This window comes from Zeus faber, assembly GCF_960531495.2.
Source record: "Zeus faber genome assembly, chromosome: 14".
Lineage (NCBI taxonomy): Eukaryota > Metazoa > Chordata > Actinopteri > Zeiformes > Zeidae > Zeus > Zeus faber.
Genome location: NC_137200.1, coordinates 22,359,375 through 22,387,216, shown reverse-complemented (window position 1 = coordinate 22,387,216; position 27,842 = coordinate 22,359,375). Strand labels below are relative to the sequence as shown.

The 27,842-nt window shown below is 46.0% G+C and overlaps 1 protein-coding gene across 3 annotated transcripts; it reads left to right on the top strand.

The window, feature by feature from the left end:
* On the top strand, positions 1-26,742 carry auts2a (activator of transcription and developmental regulator AUTS2 a). Of its 3 annotated transcripts, none has more exons than XM_080013882.1 (14): positions 1-181; positions 7,221-7,836; positions 10,557-10,945; positions 11,436-11,656; positions 16,485-16,526; positions 17,853-17,948; positions 18,609-18,680; positions 18,790-18,819; positions 19,152-19,223; positions 19,888-20,029; positions 23,031-23,111; positions 23,220-23,303; positions 23,803-24,016; positions 24,146-26,742. In XM_080013882.1, the coding sequence occupies exons 1-14, from the start codon at positions 154-156 to the stop codon at positions 25,332-25,334; spliced, it is 3,276 nt and encodes a 1,091-aa protein (XP_079870008.1). In that variant the 5' UTR covers positions 1-153; the 3' UTR covers positions 25,335-26,742. The 3 variants fall into 3 exon arrangements, with proteins under 3 accessions (XP_079870008.1, XP_079870007.1, XP_079870006.1); XM_080013881.1 differs by having other exon boundaries at positions 11,436-11,677; positions 19,891-20,029; XM_080013880.1 differs by having other exon boundaries at positions 11,436-11,677.
* The last annotated feature ends 1,100 nt before the right edge of the window (positions 26,743-27,842 follow it).

Genomic DNA, 27,842 nt, shown 5'->3' with positions numbered 1-27,842 from the left:
CCGAGAGAACCAAAGTGAGACCAACAGTTAGAAGAAGGAGAAGCCATTAGAAGGAGCGGCTGTAACCAGAGACCACAGTGGGCGGAAGGAAAGGGTTCCCGTTAGTAAATGGCTTCATTATGACTCAGGAGAGAAGAGGCCGAGGCAGTGTGAATGGAATGGAGGATGGAGGCTAGGGAAGGTAGGAGATGACGGGCGACGGCCCCTACCTGCTCTCCGATGCTGCTCTCGGTCTTTCTGTCCGTTTTGCTTGATCTCTCTCCGACTCTTAACTGTGAGGAATCGGCTGTTGGTTTTCAAAAGTGTCGCCGCTTTTGAGTGAATCGATTCAAACTCATTTACCTTGCGGCAGTTGTCTAAACAGACGGGAGGCACAACTGTGCTTGTTCGTATTTTTGGAACATGTGAAAAGTGGTTGACACACAAGATGGTTGACAGTGGTCCAAATCTGGTTTGGGCCACCGGGCAACCGTTATTGATATATAGGCCCTGATACATGTACAGCGTGTTGATGTACACATACTTTGGCTTTACACTCACCGTGCAAAATGCCTGCATGGAACAAGGTAGTCGTGAAATATAGATGTTAGTGGGGGGGGGGCTGTGGTGCTAAGCCCCCCCTCTTAGCACCCCCCCGGCTGGTTCTGCTCAATCAGCGCCCGTTGAGGCAGCGCCATGCGTCGCTACGTGAGATGACATCACCACGCCGCCATCACCCACATTCCGACTGTAAGACTACAAGTGTCAGGCGGCTTTGGCCAGAATAGCCGCCCGCTCCCTCCCCTTTACTTTATTTCTGTTTAGCTTCCAGGATGACCCCCCCCCCCTTCCCCCGAAGGCAGCGTCAATAAAAAAACAGCTTCGGAGACCCTCCACTCAGCAGGGGGGCATCCAGAGCTGGTAACCGGGCACCGCCACCCCCAAGCCGCTGACATGATGGAGAGTCGTGGGGGGGGGGGGTTGGGGGTTTGGTCGGCCGAGGAGGAGGGAGGGTAGTCTATCACCACCTGACACCGAGAGGGCCCCACCGGCCCCCCATCTGGGCCATGTCCAACACATGCCTGGGTGGTGTGAAGGTGTTACCGTGGCTCGCCACTGCACTCTGGAGACCACTGCTACTTACCAAGAGTTAATGCTGCTAAAGGCCTGAAGGCTTCAAAGCTTCAAGGCTTCAAGGAAGGGATTTAGGGGAGTCTCAGTCAGGGGATTCTCCGAGTGCTTTGGCCGTGAGATCAGGAAGACTTAAGTTACCCGCAGCATCGCACCAGTCTGAGCCTTGGCGCTCAGCACCTTCACATTAGTAAATATTGGATTAGCCTTTAACTTTTGGGATAGTCGGCGAGCTTATTCCGGCACCAACTGCTTCGTCTTGAAATTTCCCGACTGAAACGTACCCGAGACAGATGAGGGCTGCGTCGAGGGTCACGTCTGGTGATGCAAGACCCGCGAACGATTCATTCATGCCGAACAGGTCTTTTATTTGACTCGGAAGGCAAACACACAGACTGAACTGAGACTCCACTCTCAATTCACAAACAAAAAGAGCCGAGTCAAGAGATTCAGCTCTTGATAAATGACTCGTTAGCGTTCCACCAAAATAAATAATTTTGACAGGTTTATGTGATTCTTGCGAGAATTCTCTTCACAGCTCAGGACCGAACCAACTCTTCCGACTCTCGTTACGTCGACTCAATCAAACAAACGAAGAGTGGAAAATTGTACCAAGCCTTCCTTCCTGGGTGTCTAGTGAAGAGACAAATCTCTGAAAAAAGCCAAACTTTTCATCACTATTCGAGTCTCCAGGCTGAGAGGAATGTCTCGGCTTTAGGAAACATGGTGAAGACTAATGCAGCCAAAGTGACAGGAGAGCTGAGCTCAGCTGCCATTTACTAATACTCCTGGGTTTCCTCTGTCCCTTCAGGAGGAGTGGGAGACTCTCCTGAATATCTGGCTTAAACTCAGAGGGTGAAATGGTTTTGATGTCATTGTGAAGTTTCATTATGACCATAATGTATGAATTTGAATCAGAATAGCATAAAAAAAAAAAAAAACTGTCCGAAAAAAATCTAAAATAGCAAAATATGCTGACCAGGCACATTTTGAGCTAGGGTTGGGCAATATGTGGTTACGTATGTATCATATCAATATCGTGATATCAGACTAAATATCGTCTGGGATCCGAGGATCGTAATATCGACGTATAATTAAATATTGTCTTCAAGGAGCGTTACAGTAATTTAAGTACCAGTAATGCAGTTTTCTGAACCTCATAGACTGTTCTAGCTGTTCTAATCAATCGGGCGCCCGGTCTTTTCTTTGGTATTTAAACAGCCTGCTCCCAAAAATATCAGGTTTTAAATGAAGGTTTTTACAATGTATGTATCTTGATTAATTTTAAAACATTCCAAATAATATAAATATTTCCTTTATATTTATTTTGGACTAAATATATATTTTTCAACAATTTCTAAAATAATAATTTTAAAAGTTATAATATATATATATTTTTGTGTGTGCACAAAATTTTGAGAGAGAGAGACAGAGAGATGGACTGACAGGGCTGTAAATGGAGAGATGGAATGAGACAGAGGCAGGAAAAGAGAGTTGGCGGGGAGAGATGGATAGTGGGGCGGTGAAGGTGTCTGTCAGCTGTGACGGACACTTCTGGGATTCTGGGTTGTCAGCGGTCCTGTCCAAACAGGATGGGAGGATTGGAGGAGGAGCGGAAGGGGTTTTTTTTGTGAATGGAATGGACGGGCAAACAAAATGGACTGGTGAACGGAATAGACGGCTGAGTGGAATGGACCGTTGGTTTTGTTGCGATTGACGTGATGTGACCTCCGCCTGGATACGATCCAACCAGGAGGTGTGGGGATCGATGCCCCAGAGGTCTCCACATTCGTCAGGGTGGGGTCTTCAGGGTCTAATGTTTTTCGCTAAAGGTCGGATGTCATCCGGCAGTTAGCACTTTTCAAGATGGCGATGATGTCAGCGCTTGATTTTTATCATCAACATCATTATGTTTACAGGCGTATCCGCTGCTCAATCCTCTGGTACACTTCAATTGTGACCCAGCTCCATTTTGTGCTACATCTCATTCGTCAAACCTCCAAATGTCCCCATGTGGTACAAGGAATTAGACTGGATCTCAGCCAGTTCTCAGTATCCAAATATTTAGGAGTTTAAAACAGTGTATTTGGGTTGAATGGAAGATGAGTTGTATCTCATCATTGAATGTCGTGGTGACAGTAAGTATACTCAGACCTTTTACTTAAAAATGGGCAAATCCTCTGACAAAATGACTCTTCTAAAATGACAATTCATCTTACTTACTTAAAGTACTAAAAGTACTTGTGATATCCAGTGCCCTAATATAACATTATATAATACTAGGAGGTAGAGCGGGTCGCTTAGTAATCGGGAGATTGCTGGTTCGATCCCCGGCTCCTTCTGGTAGCGTGTTGATGTGTCCTTGAGCAAGACACTTGACCCCCTAACTGCTCCCCAGGTGCTGCTACATGGCAGCCCACTGCTCCTAGATACGTCAGTTACTAGGATGGTGAAATGCAGAGAAATGGATTTCGTTGCCCCAGTCGCCAGATACTCTGTGCAACGACAATTTGTTAACTCTAATCTAATCGAATCTAATCTACTGTACCTCATGGAGATCCTGATTACAATAAAATAGTACAGATGTTATCATAGTGACAGCTCCTGGATATGGAGCTGATGGATATAAACCTAAAACTAAAATAAAAAAGTTAAAAACAACCGTGAGTAAAAAAAGAAATAGATATTTGCTTTGAGATGTAGTGGAGAAAAAGTCGAAAGTCTCCTAAGATGAATACTCAAGTAAGTACAGATACTTGAATGACAAACTCAAGTACAGTAACAAAGTACTTGTACTGCGAGTTATGAATCAAGTTGTTCTTGTGCTGTGAGCGAGGGTTTATCTGGGGATGATCAGTTGTTTCTTCTTAAGCCTTTACGCTGGTCCCCCCCTAACAGCTATCCTTAGCGAAAGCCTTGCTGCGACACCCAGCTGACCCTCACAAAGCCCCCCCACAAAAATCCCCCGAAACCCCAAACCCCACCTCTGGGCCCCCACCTCTCCAAGCCAACTCCTCATTTGACCAGCAGGGGCTCATTTCCTATTCTAACACCCCACCGAGCGCTCTGTTGTGTTTGGAAGCCGGGATAATGACATGTAGAGGGGTTAGCAGGGTTGTGAGCTCTTCAGAAATAAAATGGAGGCGGGGGGGCTGGGGGCTTCGCCTATCCAATTTATTTTTTTATTTTTTTATTTTTTTGGTATTATTTGTTTCCAGGGATGAAGGAGACTGACAAATGAATCCCTGCGGGATGAGATGATGCCGAGGTGCAGAGCTCCTCTCTTCCTCCTCCTCCCGCCCCGTATGGCCCTAGAGTCTTCATTACAGCCAGAAAACAGACACCTTCCTTCTTTTCAGCCCTAGCGTTAGCACATTTTCCAAAACAAGCCCTGCCAACCTCGGCGGCAGGAGGGTTTTTGGAGTTCTCCTCTCCCTTTTCTGTCTGCTGTGGCTGAATTATCTGCCAGCGCGGCCTCCGTCGGGCAGTAATGGCATCCAGTAAGTTGGAGGAGATGAACGTGGAAGTGAAAGTGCCAGCTGGCTAGGCGCGTGGCGTTGGGTTTTGGTTTAGCCTTGAGGAGCGCGGCCTCTCTGAGTGTTCGGGCTGAGTGTTTCTTTTCCTGTCTGTGCTCCCCCCCCAACCCCGCCAAGTAACAGAGATGCACAACCACTCCAATTTGGTCAAGTGTGTCTTTTGTCTCGGACGGGGGCTGGCAGATGTCCCGGCTGGCTCTCCCAACAGCGAGCAATAGCTGTTATTGTAGCTATTGATCGTGATCTTGCACCAAGCATCACCTTTGCTGACCCTTGAGCATAATATTGCATGTGGGTGGGGGGTTGACATTGGGGGTTGGTTTGCCAATACCCTGTTTAACATCCTGATGCTAATGCTTCTCCCTCCAAGTGGGTCCATCGTCATTCTGGATATACCAGTAGGTATGCGAGACCCCCAAACAATTTGGTAGTCGCGAATAAATCTTTTTACAAGAATCAGGAGTTGAAAGTTACTCTGGCAGAGAGTCGTCTGTTGGTTTGTTTTGTTTTGTGACTCGGCCACTGCAGCCCGACAGACAGGCTGAATCGGAATCTCGATTCGGGAGCAAAAAGAGCTGTGAACTTCCAAGCCTCGCACGCTCCTCGGCAAGCCCAGCAGCGAGCTCAACATGCTCCTTAAGTTTCCATCCAGTAAATGGGAGAGGGAGCGAGAGAGGGAGCGAGGGAATCTTCAACTGGCATATTGAAAATAATTACAGATGATGAAGTTAATGTGGAGGAAAAAAAGCATTTGACATTGTTCATATTGAATGTGACAAAATAAATGCTTTGGACAGAATCAGATGATTCCTTTGAGAATTCCATCCACAGCTCCGAGCCAAACCGTCTCTTCTGACTCGATCATTGTTCAGGAAGTCCTCCCTCGCTCACCGTGCGTCAGTCACCGACTGAATTGAACGAACACATGAGGAGTTGGAAAATCGAACAAATCTTTTTTTTTTTTTTTTTCCAAACGACTTAGACTGAATCACCGAATCAAAAAAAAAAAAAAAAGAGCCTCCCCGTCTTTCATCACTACTCCCTGGGAGGCAGAGAGTGTAGGGTCGGGGCGGCGGCAGGTCGTACCCTGGCAAGATGGAGCTCCGTGGGGAGGGGGCGGAATTGGTCCCAGTCTGCAACTCTTTGGCAGAGATGGATTTAGCGAGCGGCGCCGGGGGACCGGAGGAGGCCCCCACGCCTCCCATCTGCCTCCAGAGGCTCAGAGGGACTTAATTACAGTTTATGTATGCACTATCACCTCCCCCACGGGCCCCTCTGCTAACTACTGATGTCTGAGCACTTTGTTCTGTGGACGGAGGTCCCTGCAGAGCTGCTCCTCTCTGGATGGAGCTTATTAGCTGTTGTTCTGCGAGGCTCAGACATTGTTTGGTCTCTCTAATTCATTCTGTTGTAATTGCAGAGCGAAACTCCTCCCTGGAGGAGATTCCCTGCCCAGTTAGTCCCGGCGTTTCTGGTCGACAAGGAGCTGTAGCGTTGATGAGATCTTCGCTATTTGGTGTTTGGTGTTCAGGCCCAGTGCATCTCTTATTGCATACTTATTGATACGAAATGTGTAATGGAGAGGGTTTCTCCAAACACAACAAATAAAAACAGTGTGGTTTCATTGCAGATGTGTTTATTTTCCTCTGTTTCCGAATTGAACAGAACAAAAAAAAACCCTGTGCGTCCCGTACATGTGAATAAGGGGAGTACCGGCACATATTTATTTACACTTCAAGCACTGCACACTGGGTGACACCAACCCTAGTGACACCACTGGGAAGTACGAGTCTCCTGCAGTGGGTGCCAGAAGTTGTCACTATGAACTACATTTTGTTCAACCACAATTTTTAAAGATCTGCTAAAGTTATACAATTCTGACTTTTCATTGAAATTACTTTGAATGAAAGATTATTTCATGTGGTTACTTAAGTGCTTGAAAAAGATACATTTACATTTACATTTAGCAGACGCTTTTATCCAAAGCGACTTACAATTATTCAAACACCGACGGACGCAGCCATCAGGAGCAATGAGGGGTTAAGTGTCTTGCTCAAGGACACTACAGCATGCTAGCAGGAGGAGCCTGGGATCGAACCAGCAACCTTTAGATTACTAGACGACCAGCTCTACCGCCTGAGCTACCGTCCCCCTAGATGTGTACTTCTGCTTCTGCCCAAGTCTGAAAGGGCCAATGTACAGTGTGAAGAACCCTTCAGACCCCAAAGGGTGTTGAGAGTAACATAGTAACCATGAAAAGGGTTCCAGTGAGACCTCTTCATAAATGGTACTGGATAAAATCTTTCAACCAAAAAATGGTTCAAGAGGGAAACCCTCATATACTAGGGGTCAAGGAAGAACCCTCCATCAAAGTTGCAGAGGGATGTTCATGAACACTTAACAGGGTTACCCTATGGAGACAAACTGGATAACTCGTATCGGTACAACGGAGAACCTTTTTCTAAAGGTGTATCTACAGACAGCAGAACGCTGTATTTGGTGAAAAATGAAACGCTATCGATGCCAAAGCTTGACTTCCTGATTAATCTCCCTCTGTTTTTTTCTTCCTTCCAGTCCCAGAATTCGGTGTCCATGTGCTCTCAACCAATGGCAGCCAGGAGCCTCATGGCCCGGGCCCCCTCAAGGTGTCAGGCCTAGAGCGGAGCCAGGAGAGGAGTCAGGACAGCTGCTGCCGGGACCCCCAGGTTCCCACGCCTAGCGTCACCGCCAAGCGGACTCCGCCCCCTCGGGTCCTCGCGCCATCAGCTCCGGCCCTCCCTCCGGCTGCCTCCCAGTCATCCCAGCCGCCCCCCTCCCCCCCTCGACAGGCCCAGAGTAACGCCCGCGTCCAGGCCCAGGCGTTAGCCCGCTTGCCCTCGCACGCTGAGGCTCCGCGCAGGCCTCCCACGCCCGCAGCCCTGCCTCTCGCCCAGGGCCAGGAGCCCTCATTGGCCCCCCGGCCCAGGCCCCAGCAACAGCCCGAGCCGCTGTCCCACCCCAGGCCTCCGGCCACACCCAACACCCTTCACCCACACCCGCCGTCACCCGGCTTACCATCACCTCACCACCACCACCCCCACCAACAGCAGCAGCAGCAGCAGCAGCACCCCACTCAGGTGGGGCCGCACCGGCCCCCCTCGCGCTGCCACCCACGCCCCCTCTCTGCCTACAACGGACTCAACGGCCACAGGTGAGATGCACGATAAGATAAGACTTAACTAATGCAAGTCAAGAAAAGGATAAGATTAAATAAAAATAACACACTTTATGTACACATAAATCAACAGAGTTAACATTGAGTAGCACTGAGCAAATGGAGTTACGCTAAAGTATGTAAGTAAGTACAGGTCCTATAGTGCATATTATACAGTACAGTATATAGCAGCAGTGTAGTAATAATATGCTATGGTAGCGATAGACCACAACCATGTCTACATGCCAAGATCAGTAAAGTATATATTATGAAGTCCAGGTTTATTATGCAGAGTTGTATTTTTTATCTTCTAATAGATCTTCTAAGACAATCTGGTTTGCAGTGAAAATGGTTGAATGTTCGTTATTCTGTCTTGTCGCTTGGATTTGTAGAGAATATTCTTAGTTAACAAAACTGAATTTAAATGCGGGAGCCATTTAACACTACATGTCGATGTCCATGTATCATGTAAGTCTTAAATTCCGTTTTATGTTTCACAAATATTAGGATAATAAAAGTCATTAAATAGGCTCAAATTTAAATTCATGGGGGTTCACTTTAACATAAACATTGTGTGTTTTTATTTATCTGTTTGTTTTTGCCCAAATTAGCTGAGGTCTTCTGCATCCATCAATACATTTGATGTAACACTTCATCGAATCCTGTCATAACCTACCCTGTTTCTACCTAATACTCACCCCTATGCACTAAAGATAGAGTACTTACCTACAATACTTAATTTGTCCTTGTAGCAGTTATGAGTGGCGTTTTCAAGGCCCACTGACACAGAGACACAGGCACTGGGGTTGAAAAGTAACAATTTTATTGGTGGATGGAATACATTTCATGACAAGGACTCCTGTGTGTGTGTGGGGATGGTGGTTTTACCTGTTGCTTGTTGATTACTCTAACGAGCAACAGGCGTACAGCCACCCTGATCCCGGGCCCAATTACCTAGACCCGAGACAGGTGGGACACTCAAACCACACCGCCCCCACACCACAGTCCGAAAGACGTCGGTCTTAGATTTTGTTCAAATTTGTCTTAAAGTGTCTGAAAAATCATTAAATGTAAGTCTCTGATACCTGCAGACACCCCAGCTTGGTACGCGTCTGTGTTCTTGAAGAAACTTCTTGAGAACTTGAAAGCAAGGTATATTTGGAAAACGGAGGAGTAGATTTGGACAACAAATTAGTCGAATCTACTGATCCAGTCATTTGAGCGAAAGTGAGCGTTTTGCGTGATTTTACAGAAGGGGTGAAATAACCCACGCAGGGCGACTTCAAAGGCTTTTCCGAGCATCGACAGCCGGCGAGTGGCGGTTTGTAAGGAAGGCTTCCGCAAAACCTCCCGTGATGGCAAGTGGAGTCCAAATGACAGAGTTGGGGTCTTTTTGAAAAGTCTTCAGGCCAAGCAGGAGTGCTGATTGTCCACAGTGGGAGTGGGTGCGCTTAACAGCCCGTGATTTATTCCTGGACTTCAACACAGACTCACAAATCACCGTCTGGTCCTTGCACCCGATTTGCTGCCGTGGGATTCCCGCAGCGTGTTTCATAATGAAATGAATATATAACATGCCCTTTTTCTCCAGTATTTTGGTCTGCATTTATTTAACATTTAAACTCCAGCCCCTTATAACGCTTGAAGCAGCACTAAGCGTTTGGAGAGCAACGTCACCTCTCAAAATTGTATTTGATTTTGGTTGGGTTTATCCAGTTACTTTCAGTCAATGCTCTGTCATGAGACGTTTAAATGGTCAGCAACTCATTCTGACATCATTTTAACGACTGAACTTTCCTTTCGCTGTTCATCTCACAGTAAAATTCTTAGTTTCCACCTGACAGCAATACCTGTTTAGCGGCACGACGCAGCTCTCCAAACTATTAAGTATTCCAAAGTATTCCAAAGTATTAAATATTACGCTTTCATGCATCACTGAAGAGTCCTGCATGGCCTCCAACGTTTTTGCGCCTGAATGAACCATTACTCCAAAAAACAAAACGAAACAAAAAAAAAAAACATAAACCGCAGTCCTCAGAGAGCAGCAGCGTTGATCTGTTCTCCTCTGTCTTCCTGGCTCTCGTCATTAGTTCAGGGCTCTGGAGAGCTGGGCAACAGCAGCGGTTGCCCAAGCTGCTGTCAGGAACCACGCGATGACAAAGACGGAACCCTGCCAATTTATCCATATTTCGGCATCAGGGTCATCTTTTCGGATGTTCTCAAACCCTAAACCTGCCTCTGAACTTCATACTTACCTTGCACTTACCTGTTCTAGATATAACCCAGCTCACCTTTTACTTACCTTCAACCTTACCTGGAGAGAGAAATCTGAGAAAATCCCTGTACTTACCACTACATCTGAAGTTCTGCTTTTAAAATTTCTGGTTGGATTTATTACAGTTCCTAATCTCTTACCTTATCACTTACATTATCTTACCTTGCTCTGGACCTGAAGGAAACTGTTCTAATACCAGTTTATAGAATCATGTTGCTCATAACCTGCCTTGTTTCTACCTAATATTTACCTGTGTGTGTGTGTGTGTGTGTGTGTGTGTGTATATATATATATATATATATATATATATATATATAAACTGTATACTTACCTGTAATATTTATTGAGAGAAATGATTTGTCCAAAAATCATCAGTCTTAAATTTTAAATAGTGGGGATGCAGGTGTTAATTTTTCACCCTCCCCCCCCCCCCCCCTTACAGCAGCAGCAGGAGCAGCACCCCTGGGGGTAAAACCAACGGCCCTCCTCCTCCTCCCCCGTCCGCTCCTGCCCCTCGCTCCATCCACCTCCCTCACAACTACCCCCACCCCCCTCACCCTCATCCTCACCACCACCCCCAACCCCACCCCCACTCGTCTCCTGGGGCGGGGCCCACCGCGGTGGCGGCGGCGGCCTCCCCCTTCCCCCCTCTGCCCCTGGCGGCGACCCAGGGCGGCGCCCCTCCCCACGGCTTCCCCCCGGCCCTGCCTCAGACGCCGCCTCACCCACACCACCCCAACATGTTCGCTCCCCCAGCCGCACTGCCGCCACCGCCACCGCTGACGTCTAGCGCGCTGCCGGGACACCCCACCACCGGGAGCGCCTACTCAGGTGAATTGATCGCCATCAGTACAAATAACTGCGGTCAGGTGATGTCATAATCACCACAGCTACAGTATAGTCACCACAGATCTATTCAATTTTAGCCATAAGTTCCCTATAGTCAAGTATTGGTTCAAAACTCCACATTAGTCCACAAGCGCATTAGTCCAGATATAAACTGTATGTTCATGTATGTATTGTATTGAAAATAAAATCAATTCACACAAGAGTGAACCTTTATTATTAGAACAGTTGATTTTGTTGTTTCCAAAAGGCTGAGCAGAGTTAACGTCTCGGCAACATCTAAAGCCTGATGGGAAAGTGATGTCATCGCAGTCGTATTTGACCTATTTTGGTCGTTTTTTGCCGCGAAGCAGCTGAATTTTTTTTACCTGACTGGTTTTCAACAAAAGCTGAAACTAAACCAAACCAATTAAAAACAAATAATAAAAAAAACAAACCCGCACTAAACCCTCCTTCCTCCCTCTCCCCCAACCAGAACAAGACCTCCTGCGCCAGGAGCTCAACACGCGGTTCCTGGCCTCGCAGAGTGCCGACCGGGGCGCCTCGCTGGGCCCGCCGCCCTACCTGCGCACCGAGTTCCACCAGCACCAGCACCAACACCAGCACCAGCACCAGCACACCCACCAGCACACGCACCAGCACACCTTCACGCCCTTCCCGCCCCACGCCATCATGCCCACGCCTGCACCGCCCATGGTGCGTACCCCCGCCAGAAATGTGAGGATGAGTAGCACACAATTGTTTGGGATGGGTTTTATTTTAGATTTTTATTACATATTTTATCATGTTTCTATTTGATGTATTGTATTATGTGTATTATATAAAGAAATGTTTCTTTTTTATATTTTGAATTATATATAATATATTTTATAATATATATTTTTATATGAGTATATGGAGTATAGTACATGGAGGCACATTAGAATAAAAAATAAAATAAAACATAAAATATATATATCGATATTGTTTTTTTTATGTGCCTCCATGTTAAGTAGAAAATCAATACATTTATGGTACAGACTGCTTTGTATTACAGTGTTAGAACAATGGGAGTTTAGGTATTGAAGGGTTCCCAACCTGAGGTGCTAGACCCCGAAAGGGCGTTGGCCGCCAGGAGGGCTTGGTCACAGTCATGACATTTTGGTGACGATTAACTGTTATACCAATAACTGATTGATTGAGCATTTTAATTTTTATTTAATTTTTTGCTCATTTTATACCACATGATAGTTTAAGCCTCTAACCGTGCAATAATAGAGCCATTTTTTTTACAATCAATATTGTAATGTAAGATCTGTTGCGGCAGTTAATTTTCAACCCATGGAAAAACAACAAATTTACATTTTATTGTGGGTATCGAAATTCAATATATTGATTGATATTTGCATCGGTAGCATCTAATTTTGAAATAGTCTGTAGTTTCCTCTTGGTTCAATTCTTAATGAGTTTATCTTTAGCATCATGTGTCACTTTCCTGTAGTTAAAACTGTGGTATTTTTTTTTTTTACCTAAACCTTGTTTTTTGATCATTGGGAGTCAATCCCAGTGATCCCTATCCAAATCTTTCAAATTGATCCAGCATTGACAGAACAGCTTCAGGTGCGTTTGCTTAAAAATGCAAAAATAATCGTCCTCAGGACTTTTAAGTCAGTATTTCCAGTATTTAAAAATAGATATAATTGGTCTCAAGGTATTGGAATGATACCCAGCCCTACACCTCATGTGGTAGTAACAAGAGTTTGAGTTTAATGCAATGGATGGGATCACCATCTTGTTGGTGGGGTTTATATTTAATACATATTTATATGTATATGTACATGTAAGCACATTGTTGATCTGCTGCAGTGAACCCAGTTTCATTTTGCCAATGGTGTTTTCTCAATGTCAATGATGTGTGTCTCCATCGCCACGGCGATTCATTTCCTCTCCCAGAACGGCTCTAGAAACCCAACGCGTCCATTTCCTAAATTGGCAATAATTCGCCCAAAGCGGTTTGCGATTCAGCGCCAACTTTTGGAACATAACACACTTAATTCATTCTGAATTTAATGACATCATTAAGCCCCGTTTGGGCAGTAAGGCAGGGAGAGAGGGAGTGCTTTGAATTAGAACCCAGCTGTTTGTAGGGGGGGTATACTCACATGCACGCTCATGTGAGCGCGCCCGTGGTTTTCAGCTCGGCTCTGATGATCCCTCAAAGGCACCGCGGTGAGGCCTCTGACAGCTAATGAGGCCATAAAAAGCCTCTTTATGGCTGTGGTGTTTAGCCTCCACTGGGGGGAAATGTTCTCCCGAGCCCATAGTGCGACACTTAAAACCAGCCTGAGTCGAGACGCCCACGACCCCCGCCGGGACCCCGAAAACACAAAGCACAGCTGGGGGGGTGGGGGGGTACGGACTCTCAGCTGGCGATATCCTAAATGTTAAAGGCCACTCACTTCCAGACAATATCACTTCCTCCAGTTTTTTTCCCCCAAACAGAAAATAGGAGTGTGGTTTTACAACACCATGGCAACGAAGAATAAATAGAGCTGATTTTTACCTCGCGTGAAGAATGGAGGATTTTACAATAGTACATACTATGTGTGTGTGTGTGTATATACACACATACACATATATATATATATACACATATATATATATATACACATATATATATATATATATATATATATATATATATATATATACACATATATATATATATATATATATATATATATATATATATATATATATATAATCAGCCACAACATTAAAACCACTGACAGAAACAGAACAGAAACAGAAACAGACTTTATTTATCACACAACACACCACACTACAACAGGTGAAGTGAATAACATTGCTCATCATGTACCTGTCAAGGGGTGGGATATATTAGGCAGCAAGTGAGTCAGTTCTTGAAGTTGATGTGTTGGTAACACGAAAAATGGGCAAACGTAAGGATCTGAGTGACCTTGACAAAGGCCAAATTGTGATGGCTAGACGACTGGGTCAGAGTATCTCCAAAACGGCAGGTCTTGGGGTTGTTCCTGGTATGCAGTGGTTAGTACCTACCAAAAGTGGTCCAAGGAAGGACAACCGGTGAACTGGCGACAGGGTCGTGGGCACCAATGGCCTCATTGATGCATGTGGGAAGTGAAGTCTAGCCCGTCTGGTCTGATCCCACAGAAGAGCTACTGTAGTACAAATTGCTGAAAAAGAAAAAGAACAGGTGACAGGGTCATGGGCGCCCAAGGCATCGCAGCTTGCTGCGTATGGGGCTGCATAGTTGCAAACGGGTCAGAGTGCCCATGCTGACACCTGTCCAATGCCAAGGGCGCCTACAATGGGCACATGAGTGTCCATAACTGGACTGTGGAGCAATGGAAGAAGGTGGCCTGGTGTGATTAATCACGTTTACAAGGAAGGCAAGTTGGCAGAGGCAGCATGATGCTCTGGGCAATGTTCTGCTGGGAAACCTTGGGTCCTGGCATTCATGTGGATATTACTTTGACACGTACCACCTTCCTTCAGTTGTTGCAGACCAAGTCCACCCCTTCATGGCAACGGTATTTCCTTGTGGCAGTGGCCTCTTTTAGCAGGATAATGCGCCCTGCTACACTGCAAAAAATCTTCAGAAATGGTTTGAGGAAGATGACAAAGAGTTCAAAGTGTTGACTTGGCCTCCAAATTCCCCAGATCTCAATCTGTTGGAGCATCCATGGGATGTGCTAGAACAACAAGCCCGATCCATGGGGGCCCCACCTCACAACTTCCAAGACTTAAAGGATCTGCTGCTAACGTCTTGGTGCCAGATACCACAGGACACCTTCAGAAGTCTTGTGGAGTCCATGCCTCCACGGGTCAGAGCTGTTTTGGCGGCACGGTTTTGGGACCTACACAATATTAGGCAGGTGGTTGTGTAGAACCCCTTGTATGGCCAAAACAGCTCTGACCTGCCTAACAATGTTTAGGAAGGTGGTGCGTGTCAAAGTAACATCCACACAAATGCCAGGACCAAAGGTTTTACAGCACAACATTGCCCAGAGCACATGGCATCCGCTGGCTTTCCTTCTCCCCATAGTGAATCCTAGTGCCATCTCTTCCCCAGGTAAACGACGCACAGGCACCCGGCCATCCAAATGATGTAGAATAAAATGTGATTCATCAGACCAAGACACCTTCTTCCATTGCTCCATGGTCCAGTTCTGATGCTCACGTGCCCATTGTAGGTGCTTTCAGAGGTGGACAGGGGTCAGCATGGACACTCTGACTGGTTCGGTTACACAGCCCCATACGCAGCAAGCTGTGATGCACTGTGTGTCCTGACACCTTTCTATCATAGCAGCATTAACCTTTACAGCAATTTGTGCTACAGTAGCTCTTCTGTGGGATCGAACCAGACGGACTAGACTTCGCTCCCCACGTGCATCAATGAGCCTTGGGCCCCATGACCCTGTTGCTGGTTCACCGGTTGTCCTTTCTTGGACCACTTTTGGTAGGTACTAACCACTGCATACCAGGAACACCCCACAAGACCTGCCGTTTTGGAGATGCTCTGAACCAGTCGTCTAGCCATCACAATTTGGTCCTTGTCAAAGTGGCTCAGATCCTTACACTTGAACATTTTTCTTGCTTCCAATATATCAACTTCAAGAACTGACTGTTCACTTGCTGCCTCATATATCCCACCCCTTGACAGGTGCCATTGGAACCAGATGATCAATGTTATTCACTTCACCTGTCAGTGGTTTTAATGTTGTGGCTGATCGGTGTGTATATTCTGACTCACAGAATAGACTAAATGTTAATTCCCTGAGGTTCTCGTTCTGCACGCTAACTGTGTTCGCTCAATGCATGGCTGCAGATGAGATAAGCTAGCTGATCTCCTGTAAAAAATAGGGAAATACTGTATGTCTGCATCTAAAAAGCTGAGTTAATTGAGCGATACAATCTTACATCCTCATGACGTGTTCAAATAAGAAACATAACAACTACATCTTAGTTATAAATGCAGCAACTTTTAGTACTACTTTGGACTGTAACTGCAATAAAAAGCGAATGTCCCTTTAAAATGTCTGATCTCTGTTTGAGGTGGAGAGTTTTTAAATATAGATATCTGACGGAGCAGTTATTTCTCAAAGGCTGTAAGTGCGAAGTCACAAAAAGGCAGAATGAGTGCAAACAAATACGTTTATTTTGAAAGGTGCTAGTTTAGATAATCCAATGTGATATATAGATTTTTTGCAAAGTTCCATTTTGAGCTAAAAAAATTGAATTTTTGGTCCAAAAATCAGTTGTTTGTCCAAAATGTACCCTGGCTTAAATATGTAAATAAACAGTGGAGGTGGCCTTTTAACACGGTGAGCTGAACTTCTACAAATGTTCTAGTCCTGGGAATAGTACTGTATGTTGTGAAGTATTTCCATGTTTTGCCCCGAATGTCTTCTAGAGGGAGCCAGTCGTCCAAGTGTATTTATAGATTGTGTATTCTTGCCTATTGTTCCTTCTCATTGTCGCTTTCTCATTTCTCCCACAGCAGAAATACCCGACAAAAGTCGACCCCTTCTACAGACACAGCGTGAGTTTTCCCATAACATCATCCCACCAGATTCTAGACTATCGCTCATTCGCTTCTCTAAATAGGCTCATTCTGTTTTAGTCTGAGGGTTTATGATTTATGAAAAAATGCTGGATTTGTTTAGCCTTTGGTTAGAGATTAATTTAAAGGTGAAACTGTTATGTGTGGAGAGCAATATGGTGTATATTTTATATATTATATAAATATATTTATTTTTTGAAAAGGACACCGCTGTTACATGTAACGTGAGAAAATCTGGATATATTACCCATGACGCTGTTTTACACAATACAATTTAATGGGATCAATGCAGCAGGTTTTTTTTTATATCGTGCAAATAACTACTTGTTTTGTTAAATTTGCATTAGGGTTAGAGTTTTAAACAAATAGCTGCAGAGGATGTCCTGTTATTTCCCGTTTAAAAGCGAGACAAATGCCGTCCATCCGCCGCCCCTCAAAGAATGCAGATAATAAAAGCAAGCAGAGAGGAACAGGGCAATCGTGGAAACAGGGCACATTTAAAGACGTGCCTTCGCGTGACAGCTCAGGATATGAGGAGCCTCCTCCGTGTTGTTTCGGTCTTATCTGGAGAACGCAGGAACGCACATGACCCGAGTTACCTTAACATCACACCGTACGCCGCTCAGTCTCACGTTCGCCTTGAATTGATTCAATGGGGGAGGAGTCATTCGTAATTTGAGTCATGGCCAGAGATTGACGAGGGTTCACGCCGTTTCTCTAAAGACTAAGTCAGAGAACCTCGCAATGCATTGTGGGATACGCTTGCCTACCACCATGTAACCAGGGGTAGTATGTGACCGCATTCTAAACACTTATTTGGCGTACTAAATAGTATTCGAGTATGCCATTTTGGAAGCAACAAGCAACATTCGCTTTTAAACATGCGCCATGTGACACAATGAACGGCAGATCTCAAGGAACAAACTCATAAATTAGACTCTTGGCCAGTGAGCTTTAGAGTAAATATAGAAACACTTCCAAATTGTTAGCTCTGAATCTTGTTCAAGGAAAGCATGTGACATCGCCTTGTCGAGGTGCCTTAAGCTAAATGGGACATGACTCGCTTAAAAGAGCGCAAAATCTGATTTTCCTAAAGCGGTTAACGTATCCCAGAATGCAATGAGTTGCCTGTAAACGTTGTAGCGAGAACATCTAGTTTACAACCAAAGTGGCCTCAACTGGCGCAGTTGCTCTTTTTTTTTTTTTTTTTTTTCCTCCACGGACCAGTGTATTTATAGGTCCGTCGCTTAAAAGCCACCAAAGCCATCCTCACGCTTGCCTCCCCCCTTTTCTCGCGCCCCACAGCTCTTCCATTCGTACCCGCCCGCCATGTCCGGCCTCCCCCCTGTCATCCCCCCCACAGGGCCCTTCGGCTCGCTGCAGGGAGCCTTCCAGCCCAAGGTAAGACGACCAACGCTGTTTTTAATAAAGAGAGAGTCGGAGCGCGGTTTGGCTAGCATGAATCAGAAAACCGCCGGCTCTTCATCAATATCAAGTCCCTTTTTAGTTTTTTACGATGGAACGAGGGGGACGCTGTAGTCAAAGGCGAAACGACACCGCCTCTCACAGAAAATACCGATGGGGTTTGTGAACTCGTCTCTAATCGTCAAGAACTACGAGAGCGGGGTGTTGTGGGTAGACCTGGGCGCGGAAGCCTGATTAAGGATAGTTTTATGTTCTTTGTATATGAGCATTTGGAGCGGTTTGACAGAAATACATCTGAAGCTACGGGGGGGATTGTATAGGCATGGCATCTGAAACACAAACTGAAATGTCACTAAACATCGTCACATGAGTCAATATTTGCATAATCCCAAATAATATCACCCTGAATAACATCAAAGTCTGGTGAACAAATCACATGCTTCACTAGAAAATGTGTTGTTGGACCATGTTTATCAGTCCACTCCCTTACTGCTCGACAAACGGGGAGGAGACGGTAGACGACCTGCGACAGCTCCCCCTACTGGCCAAGTGAGACACAGCCGGTTACTTGACCTCTGGGAATTCCGTACAGTGAGCCGGTTTGACATCCCCGCTGTATGTGTCTTTGGGTTGTAGACCTCAAACGCGCTGGATGTGTCTGCAAGGCCTGGCGCCGTCCCACACACACTCCTACAGAAGGACCCCCGGGTAATTATTAAATTTTAACTTGCTCAGGAATCCATGAATCCATGTTCCAATCAGAGGAGTTTGGGTGACCTCAGAATGACCTCCATTTCGCTCTCTCTCTCTTTCTCAGCTAGCGGATCCGTTTCGACCCATTCTCAGGGTGAGTGCTTCATTTGCAATTTGGATTGAGTTGGAGTTCCCCAATACCCCCAAGAACACAATGTACTGCTTAACAGGGGCCTTGTTAGTCGAATAATTGCGCTTTTAATTAAATGAATCATGCATGTAAAAGGTGGACTGTATTGGAGCATGCCACATTATGCGCCCTGAGACATAATCATATTTTCCAGACTGTTGGACAAGTCCATTCTAATTAAAATCTATTTACAGCCTATTTAAAGCACCCCATTAAAAAATGGATTCATATGCACTTTATCAAAGGGGTTCGGCCTAAGCTCGTTTAACAAACCTTTTTTCCAAATTCCCTTGCAGAAACCGGGGAAGTGGTGTGCCATGCATGTCCATATCGCCTGGCAGATATACCACCACCAACAGAAAGTAAAGGTGAGAACTCATCTGTGCACACACGTGTTGAACTGTAGCTCCACTAATGGCTGCTAGATGCCGCTTAGAAATAAAGTCAGACTTTAGGGTCTTTCTTCTAATGGGTGTCTTGATTGGGAATTTCAATTGGATTATTGTCCCATAAAAAAGATATTAAGGCTTAAAGATGTCTATAGCTGGAGGTGTAGTTGCCTTAATTGACAGGTCTCTTGTTCGAGCAAGGTGGAGTAAATCGAATCTCGAGGCTTCAAATTGTCCCTATTGACCAGCAGGCGACATCCATTTTTGTCTACACAGTGCCCTCAGACAGCCTTGTCGCTGATCTAGTCTTAGGACTTTATCGGCCATCTTCAAACCACAATCAGTGCAGGTGTTGGCTTTAGCACATTCAGTGAACACAACGGGTCATAAAGAGTTTGTTAAGGGAGCAGAGCCATTACATGGGATGTGTGACTTTGATTTGCCGGCATCAGCAACCCTAATTTGCTCGTTGGATCAGTACTGCTGAAGATATACAGTGGTTTGTAAAGGTGCTAGTGTTCTGTACCCATAGGCGGCATTTTGGTACAATGTCGCATCAAGGAGGTCTTGGGTTCAAATCTCAGTGGGACCCTGATTAAGGGCTTCATATGATGTTTTTACTTCTGTACCCGGCGTCCTCCAGCAGCAGATGCAAGTTGATCCCCACAAGCTGGACTTTGGCCTCAAGCCCGAGTTCCTCAGTCGACCTCCTGGCCCCAGCTTCTTTGGCGCCATTCATCACCCTCACGACCTGGCACGGCCCGCCACGCTGTTCTCCGCAGCAGGTGAGTGCATGTGCATGGCCTTCATTGGAGAGAGGACAAACAAACACAGAATTGATTTCACCTCAAACAGGAAAAAACTAATCACATGTCACAGTAATAGTCGTAGCGCCTGAATTACAAGGAAGCATGTGAGCATCTTGCTCAGTCTAAATTCCCATGGTGCTAACCATGAGTAAATGCACAATAACACATTCCCTGTTGTTTTGGTTCTGTACATTTCATCAACAATCAAACAACATATTAATATGAGCTTAAAGTACAGATTGCCAGGGGCATGCTTGTGGCGCGCATCATATCGGAAAAACACCTTGTAGTGACTCAGGTTCAAATCTGGCTGTGTATCTCAACCCCCCACATTTCCTGTCTCTCCCTACAATTAAGGCAAAAATAGCCCCCAAAAAGGTCTGTATCGATTTGAGAGTGTTTACATGAATATCTGCTTATACGTTTAGAAATAGCAACCTTTTTCACCCATAGTCTACTTTTCCTGGTAACCAAAATTAATTGGACAGATCACCATTTTGTTCAAACTAAGTTGGCTATCTTTAGTGAGCCACCAAAACATAATATATTGAAAGTCTGGTTATACAGTACTTAGGGTCAGTATTCTAGATAGTTTTGGCTGAGTAGATTAAACTTGTTTTACCACAGTACCCCCAGGCGAGTTGAGGCATTAAAGCTAGGGAAAATTCAAGGCAATGACAATTGATGTAAACAAACTCTAGCTTAAATCGCCTCGTTCCCTTTTCCAGTAGATTAATTATGGTGACTGAGAAGTAACACAAATTGCAGGGTCACAGAAAATCAATTGGGGAAACATTTGGCCAAGAGGAGGCAGTCATAATAATAATAATCTGTCATGTCTAGCGAGAAGGGGCGATACCATACAGAGATATTTCTGTCTTTACTGCGTTGACCTTGTTAACAAATCTTTTTTTTTTAATAATTTATTATATGTAAGACTCTTGTTTACTCACCCACTTAGTGCGTTTGGAATAATGTGATTACTGAAAAACCAGAGTTTACATAGCGAGTGGCATAGTGAAGTTATTGAAAGGAAGTACCGTTCGGGAAAAACCTCAGTCTACAATCCTCTGATACTTGTGGCATTTTCAGAGCCCTCCTACACAGAGACACAGGCAGAGTTGTGGCAAACACACCAGTTTACACCGCGTTCCAAATTATTATGCAAATTGGGTTTAAGTGTTAAAAAAGATTAAAAAAAATGTTTTTCAATTAAACTCATGGATGGTATTGTGTCTCAGGGCTCTTTGGATCACTGAAATCAATCTCAGACACTTGTGATAATTAGTTTGCCAGGTGAGCCCAATTAAAGTAAAACTACTTAAGAAGGACGCTCCACATTATTAAGCAGGCCATAGGTTTCAAGCAATATGGGAAAGAAAAAGGATCTCTCTGCTGCCGAAAAGCCTCAAATAGTGCAATGCCTTGGACAAGGTATGAAAACATTTGATATTTCACAAAAACCTAAGTGTGATCATCGTACTGTGAAGAGATTTGTGGCTGATTCAGAGCACAGACGGGTTGGTGAAGATAAAGGCATAATGAGGAAGGTTTCTGCCAAACAAATTCATGGGATTAAGAGAGCAGCTGCTAAAATGCCGTTACAAAGCAGCAAACAGGTATTTGAAGCTGCTGGTGACTCTGGAGTCCCGCGAACCTCAAGGTGTAGGATCCTCCAGAGGCTTGCAGTTGTGCATAAAGCTACTATTGGGCCACCCCTGACCAATGCTCACAAGCAGAAACGGTTGCAGTGGGCCCTGAAATACATGAAGACTCATTTTCAAACAGTCTTGTTTACTGACAAGTGCCGTGCAACCAACCCTGGATGTGTCCAGATGGATGGAGTAGTGGATGGTTGGTGGATGGCCACCACGTCCAACAAGGCTGCGACATCAGCAAGGAGGTGGCGGAGTCATGTTTTGGGCCGGAATCACGGGGAGAGAGCTGGTAGGCCCCTTTAGGGTCCCTGAAGGTGTGAAAATGACCTCGGCAAAGTATATAGAGTTTGTGACTGACCACTTTCTTCCATGGTACAAAAAGAAGAACCGTGCCTTCTGTAGCAAAATCTTCTTCATGCCTGACAATGCACCATCTCATGCTGCAAAGAATACCTCTGTATCATTGGCTGCTATGGGCATAAAAGGAGAGAAACTCATGGTGTGGCCCCCATCCTCCCCGGACCTCAACCCTATTGAGAACCTTTGGAGCATCCCTCAAGCAGAAGATCTATGAGGGTGGAGGCAGTTTGCATCAAAACAGCAGCTCTGGGAGGCTGTTCTGACATCCTGCAAAGAAATTCAAGCAGAAACTCTCCAAAAACTCAGAAGTTCAATCGATGCAGGAATTGTGAAGGTGATATCAAAGAAGGCTCCTGTGTTAACATGTAACTTGGCCTGTTAAGATTTTTGATTAAGCTTTTGATTTCAGTAAAAATGACCTAATGCTGCAAATTCAACAAATGACCATTTTCAGTTCTTTACAACCTATAAAATGTTTTGAAACGCTGTTGTGCATAATAATTTGGAGCAGTGCATTTTGAGTTTTTTATTTTTGAAAAAAATACTGTTATCATTGGGAGGTTTGTTCAATAACATGGATACATCGATCATATCCGGGTTAAGGTGTTTACATGCCACGATAAATGGAATGATTGAGGAGAAATCCAGGTCTGTTCATCGGGGTTAGGAGGTCGGAATATTGCATTATTTAAGTGCATGTAAATGCATTGACGCACTCTCCATTTAGAGAGTCCATTTAGAAAACAGGTAGCCGGGCCTTCAAAAACAAAACACGTAGCCGTAGATCTGGGAGGCGATTGGCAGTATTTAGCACACATTTTTCACATTACAGAGAGTCTTCTGATTCAATTCATTAGCAGAAATATCACTTAATGCAGCTTTATATATCTCTCTCTCTCAGATCAGGCATGGTGTGGCTTGGTCCTACCTCTGACTGCTCGCTCTCTCTCTCTCTTCAGGTCCTACACACCCCTCTGCAGGTCCCTTCGGACACCCGTCCCACCACCCCGGAAACTTCCTTACCCCAGCCCCTCACATAGGTAAGAGCCTGCTCCCATTCAGACACTAAGCTGGAGGTGAAGCCAAAAGGTGGCTACTGGTTCCAAGTAGTGACTCTAGTCACCTTAATGTGCCTCTTTTGCCTCTAGAGCCGTTTGGCCGGCCAACGTCGTTTGGAGGTCTGGGCTCCCTCAGTACGTCAGCCTTTGGTGGGCTGGGAAATCCAGCGCTAAGTGAGTTTCAGCTTTATTGTGGGCTAAATAAACATTTTGCTATAATCATTATAATAGAACCTTATTTATCTTAACCCTGTGGGAACGATGGTCATTGAGGATAAATATTTGGCTGACTGAATCATGGATGCACATGAAACCTACTCAATGCAAATGGTTGCTTTAGCTGTAGCTTGCATGAGAGTCCTGTCAGGTGCATGAACATGTAGCCATACATTTCTTAAGTATGCATTTGACAAATCACATTGGTGTGATATGAAACAGCCATGACTAGTAACAGAACAACAAAGGTGGCAGGAAAGGAGAGAGAAAAAGCCTGTTTTGTTGACCAATGCCTGAATGTGGGTCCACATGGACATCATTGCTTGCTAGCTTTATCAACATAAAGCACTTGAAGTTGCACTTGACCATGGTAGCCAGATGTGAACTTAACTTCAACCTATGTTGTTTTCACGTGTTGAATCCCTCACTGCACCCAACTCGGTTTTCGGCCATAAAGAGGGCTCCAACGCACAGCAGCACTTCAACAACGGCCCAAATAACAACCACCAGGAGCCTTGGAACCGCCTCCACCGAACACCACCCTCCTTCCCTACGCCTCCTCCCTGGCTCAAACCCGGGGACTCAGAGAGGAGCGCCTCTGCCAGCTCCCATGAGAGAGACCGGGACTCGGACAAACGGGATTCGACATCAGGCAAAGACGACAAGGACAGGTCGGTGCCACCATGTTCTCTGATTATAGTGGTTACTTTGGAGTGTGAGGTTGACCATTCTCAAAAAGGTGATTGAAAGAGTTACGATGATGATCTGAACTTGTGTTCTACCATTTTTCTTTTTTTAAGGGAGTCTGTGGAGAAGCGTCACTCAAGCCATCCGTCCCCAGTTCCCATCAACACCATCAGCCTGCTCAGCCACAGTCGCCCCCCAGAGCACCATAGGAACACCCTGCCTCCCACTCCCGGGGAGCCCCAGAGGGACAAGGACAGCAAGGCCAAAGATCGAGATAGGGAGCAGCTCGACTCCTGGAAGGACAACACTGTGGATGAAAACAAGCTGAAGGAGAGCCAGCACCCTGACGAGGACACGCCGATCATCCAAGATGGGAGGGTTTCGGAGGACAAGACCTCCAACAGGGGGGCGGCTTCGCCCTATATCCGCCAGGGCAGCCTGGAGCGCCCCAACGGTGGAGGGAGGCTCCTGGAGAAGAAAGGAGAGCTGGTCTATGAGCACCAGAAGAAGAACAGCGAGGTGAAGGTGAAGGAGGAGCAAGAAGCACCCATGGAGAGGGTGAGCGACCACCCGGCCCCACCCGCACCTAGCCTTCACCCTCCTTCCGCTATCTCTGTGCCCATGGGCATGGCCGGAGTCCACCCTATAAACAGCATTAGTGTCCTGGAGAGAACTCGAATGGTGGCACCCTTCATGGGCATCGGCCCCATCCCGGGGGCCGAGCGGTTCCCCTACCCAGCCTTTCACTGGGATCCCATGCGGGACCCCTACCGGGGTCTGGATATCCACAGACGGGACCCTCTGGCTCGCGAGCTGCTTCTGAGGAACGACCCCCTGCACCGCCTGGCGGCGCCACGACTGTACGAGGCAGAGCGCTCCTACAGGGACCGCGAGCCCCATGACTTTAACCGGGACCATGCCCATGCGCTGGAGCAGAGGCGGGAGCAGGAGCGAGCCCAGCTGGAGGAGCGCGAGCGCCTGCACGCACTCAGAGAGGACTACGAGCACGGGCGGCTCCACCCCGCCATGCACCACCCGGGCCTGGAGGGACACCCGGGGCTCATGGCCCCCGGCCTGCTGAGCATGCACTATCCCAGGCTCAGCCCTTCGGCAGCCGCCGCTGTTGCCCACCAGAACGGCATTCTGAACAAAACCCCGCCCACTGCCTCTCTTAGTGCCCCACCCCCTCTCATCCCCACGCTGGGCCCACGGCCGGGCTCGCCTAGACGGACTACGCCTCTGGCAACCGACATCAGAGACAGACCGGCCTTGCATACCCACAAAGACATTGAGGCCCGGTGAGCCAAATTTTGGCCCCCTGGCCCTCGGACTAGAGGCCCCTCGAAGCCTCACAGCCTTGTGTCCCCGCGACACTGAACTCCCACCAAGCACTTAGCCTTGGGCAACACATGACTGTAACATAGCTGTGAATAACTTATGTTGGCAGGAACACGCCCTGACAATTAACCATTTTCTTTTTGTACAAAACAACAGCAACTGATCGCGGAACAACATTTTTAAAACATTTTCAGTGTCCGCCCCCCTCCCCTGATTCCTCAGTTTGCGCCTGTTTTGTGTGCGTACTTTCTCTTGTAGAGCAAGGGGGTGTGGACTATAGATGTACATGTACTCAAAGCACTTGTGGACTTGTGGACAGACGCGTGTAGATAAAGTGTACAGTCAATGTGCTCCCTCCATGTGGACAGAAACCAAGGTACAAATATGCAAAAGGGTGTTTTGAAAGCTTTATGTTGAACAGTTGTACATACAGTAGGAGTATTTGGGAGGGGGGAGATTCCGAATGTGCTCTTTGCAGATTATTATTATTATATATTTTTTGTCATCATTGGGTTTACGCAACTAATTAACATCGTACCCACGCCACCTTCAACTATGCAACAAACATCTAGGCTCCCGGCCTTCCCACCACAACAGACTGTTCTGGAAATAAAACTAAGCATAAAGGCTGAATTCTCTCCACAACTCCAAGACTTGAGTATGAGCTTTAACTGAGACGTGCCGGCTTCATAAATAACATTTGTCTGATTAATGGCAAAATAATATTTAAAATAGGACACTTCATTGTGGCAATCCTATGAAAACGCATGTAATGCAAATTAACGCAATTAAGAGGGTTTCCAATGTGTGGGAAAGACGCAGTCAAAAAATTCAATATTCCTCAGTCTGGCTCTGGAGAGAATGCAGCACGTTGGTCCTATTTGAAGGAGTGTCAAGTATGTTTTGGACGTACCATAACCCTCGTTCTCTCAGTCAAACAGTGTGTTCAGAGCTCTCCCCCAAGCTGCCGTTGTACCTACAAGATGAAGGACAAAACAAAGCGAGTTTCAACTACGGACGTGCGTTTCTAGCGAGCAGAGATCTATTTTTTAGGAGTCCACTGAAGGTTTAGTTGTGTGCTTCGAACTGTAAGATCATGTCGTGCAGTGTTTTCTAATCCAGACATTCACCGGACGTCCACCGGAGCCGTAGCGGTTAGTCGATGCGTGTTGCGGGGAAAAAAAAACAAAAAAAAAAAAACCCAACATTGTAAAATGAGCAAATTCTTTTGTTGTTACCCACGTATGGGGGAAGGGGAAGTGAACTCTTTTTAGAGCGTGTACAAAAATGAGAAAGGAAAAAAAAAAAAAAAAAAAACACGAAGCGACTGAATCTTCAGCATGCCCCGCATTTAAACTTGTGTTCTGTAAATTGTGCCATGTTATTAAAAAATGTGTACTTACGTCGCGTACGGACTCTTACACACCAACACGGTGGCTGATGCAGACGCTACGCCGCTCACAACCATGAGCCCCGGCGACCATTTTGACCCATTGTTTACTACTAGTGAACAAAAGACCCGATATGATCATAAAATATGACAAATGCCCATTAAGATTCAGTTGATGTAAGGAAAGACTGAACGCCGCGCGCCAATGCTGCCTTCCATTTTACCTTGGGATTTGGAGGTCCGAGCTGGAAGTGACGTCACAACCGAGCTGCCCGCGTTCCGGTACAACTAGTCGGAAAACCAAGATGGACGCCTCCTCTGTTGCGCTTGTTCTTTGGGGAAACAACTACGGAACAAATATGGAGTGCTGCTCTTGGGGTCGGTGCACACATATATGTTCACGCCCAAGGCGATTTAACAAAACAAAATAAACATTGTTAACGTCGCGGACGTTACTACAGCTTTCACTTACTGTTTATGCACCGTGCAGCCATCGTGGATTTTGAGGTCGGGGGGCGGTGAGGCTCTTCCAGCTTTCCGAGTCGGAAGTTTGACTTCAAGGGGCGTCCCGGTTGAAATCACCGACTGGGAACTCGGAAATTTCTGACTTCCCAGTTCAAATGGACCGCAGCGTAAGAAACAGTTGAAAATGGCCGCCCCGTGACCGGTTGGAACCAGATTTTGCCCGCATATGGTGCGTTCCATTTGAACCGGGAAGTCGGAATTTCCAAGTTCCAAGTCAGAACTTTCAACGAGTCCACCCCCTGGAGTTGGATTTCCGACTCGGGAAGTCGCGAGTCCCTCACCGCCCCCGACCTCAAAATCCAAGACGGCTGCTCCGTGCATCAATATTAAGTGAAAGCTGTAGTAAAGGCTGTGGCTGTGAGTTTAAGTGTAGTAGAAAGAGCTTCCTTAGCAACACTGACTGTTGTATTAACCATCGGTGAGAATGAAGTCGAGTATAATTTAGAGCTAGGACTAGAGCTAGAACTAAGGCTAGGACTTGAGATTCAAGACAAGATTCAAGATAGAACTAGAGCTACAACTAGAACTTAAAAAACCCATCTCCAAACATTTCATCT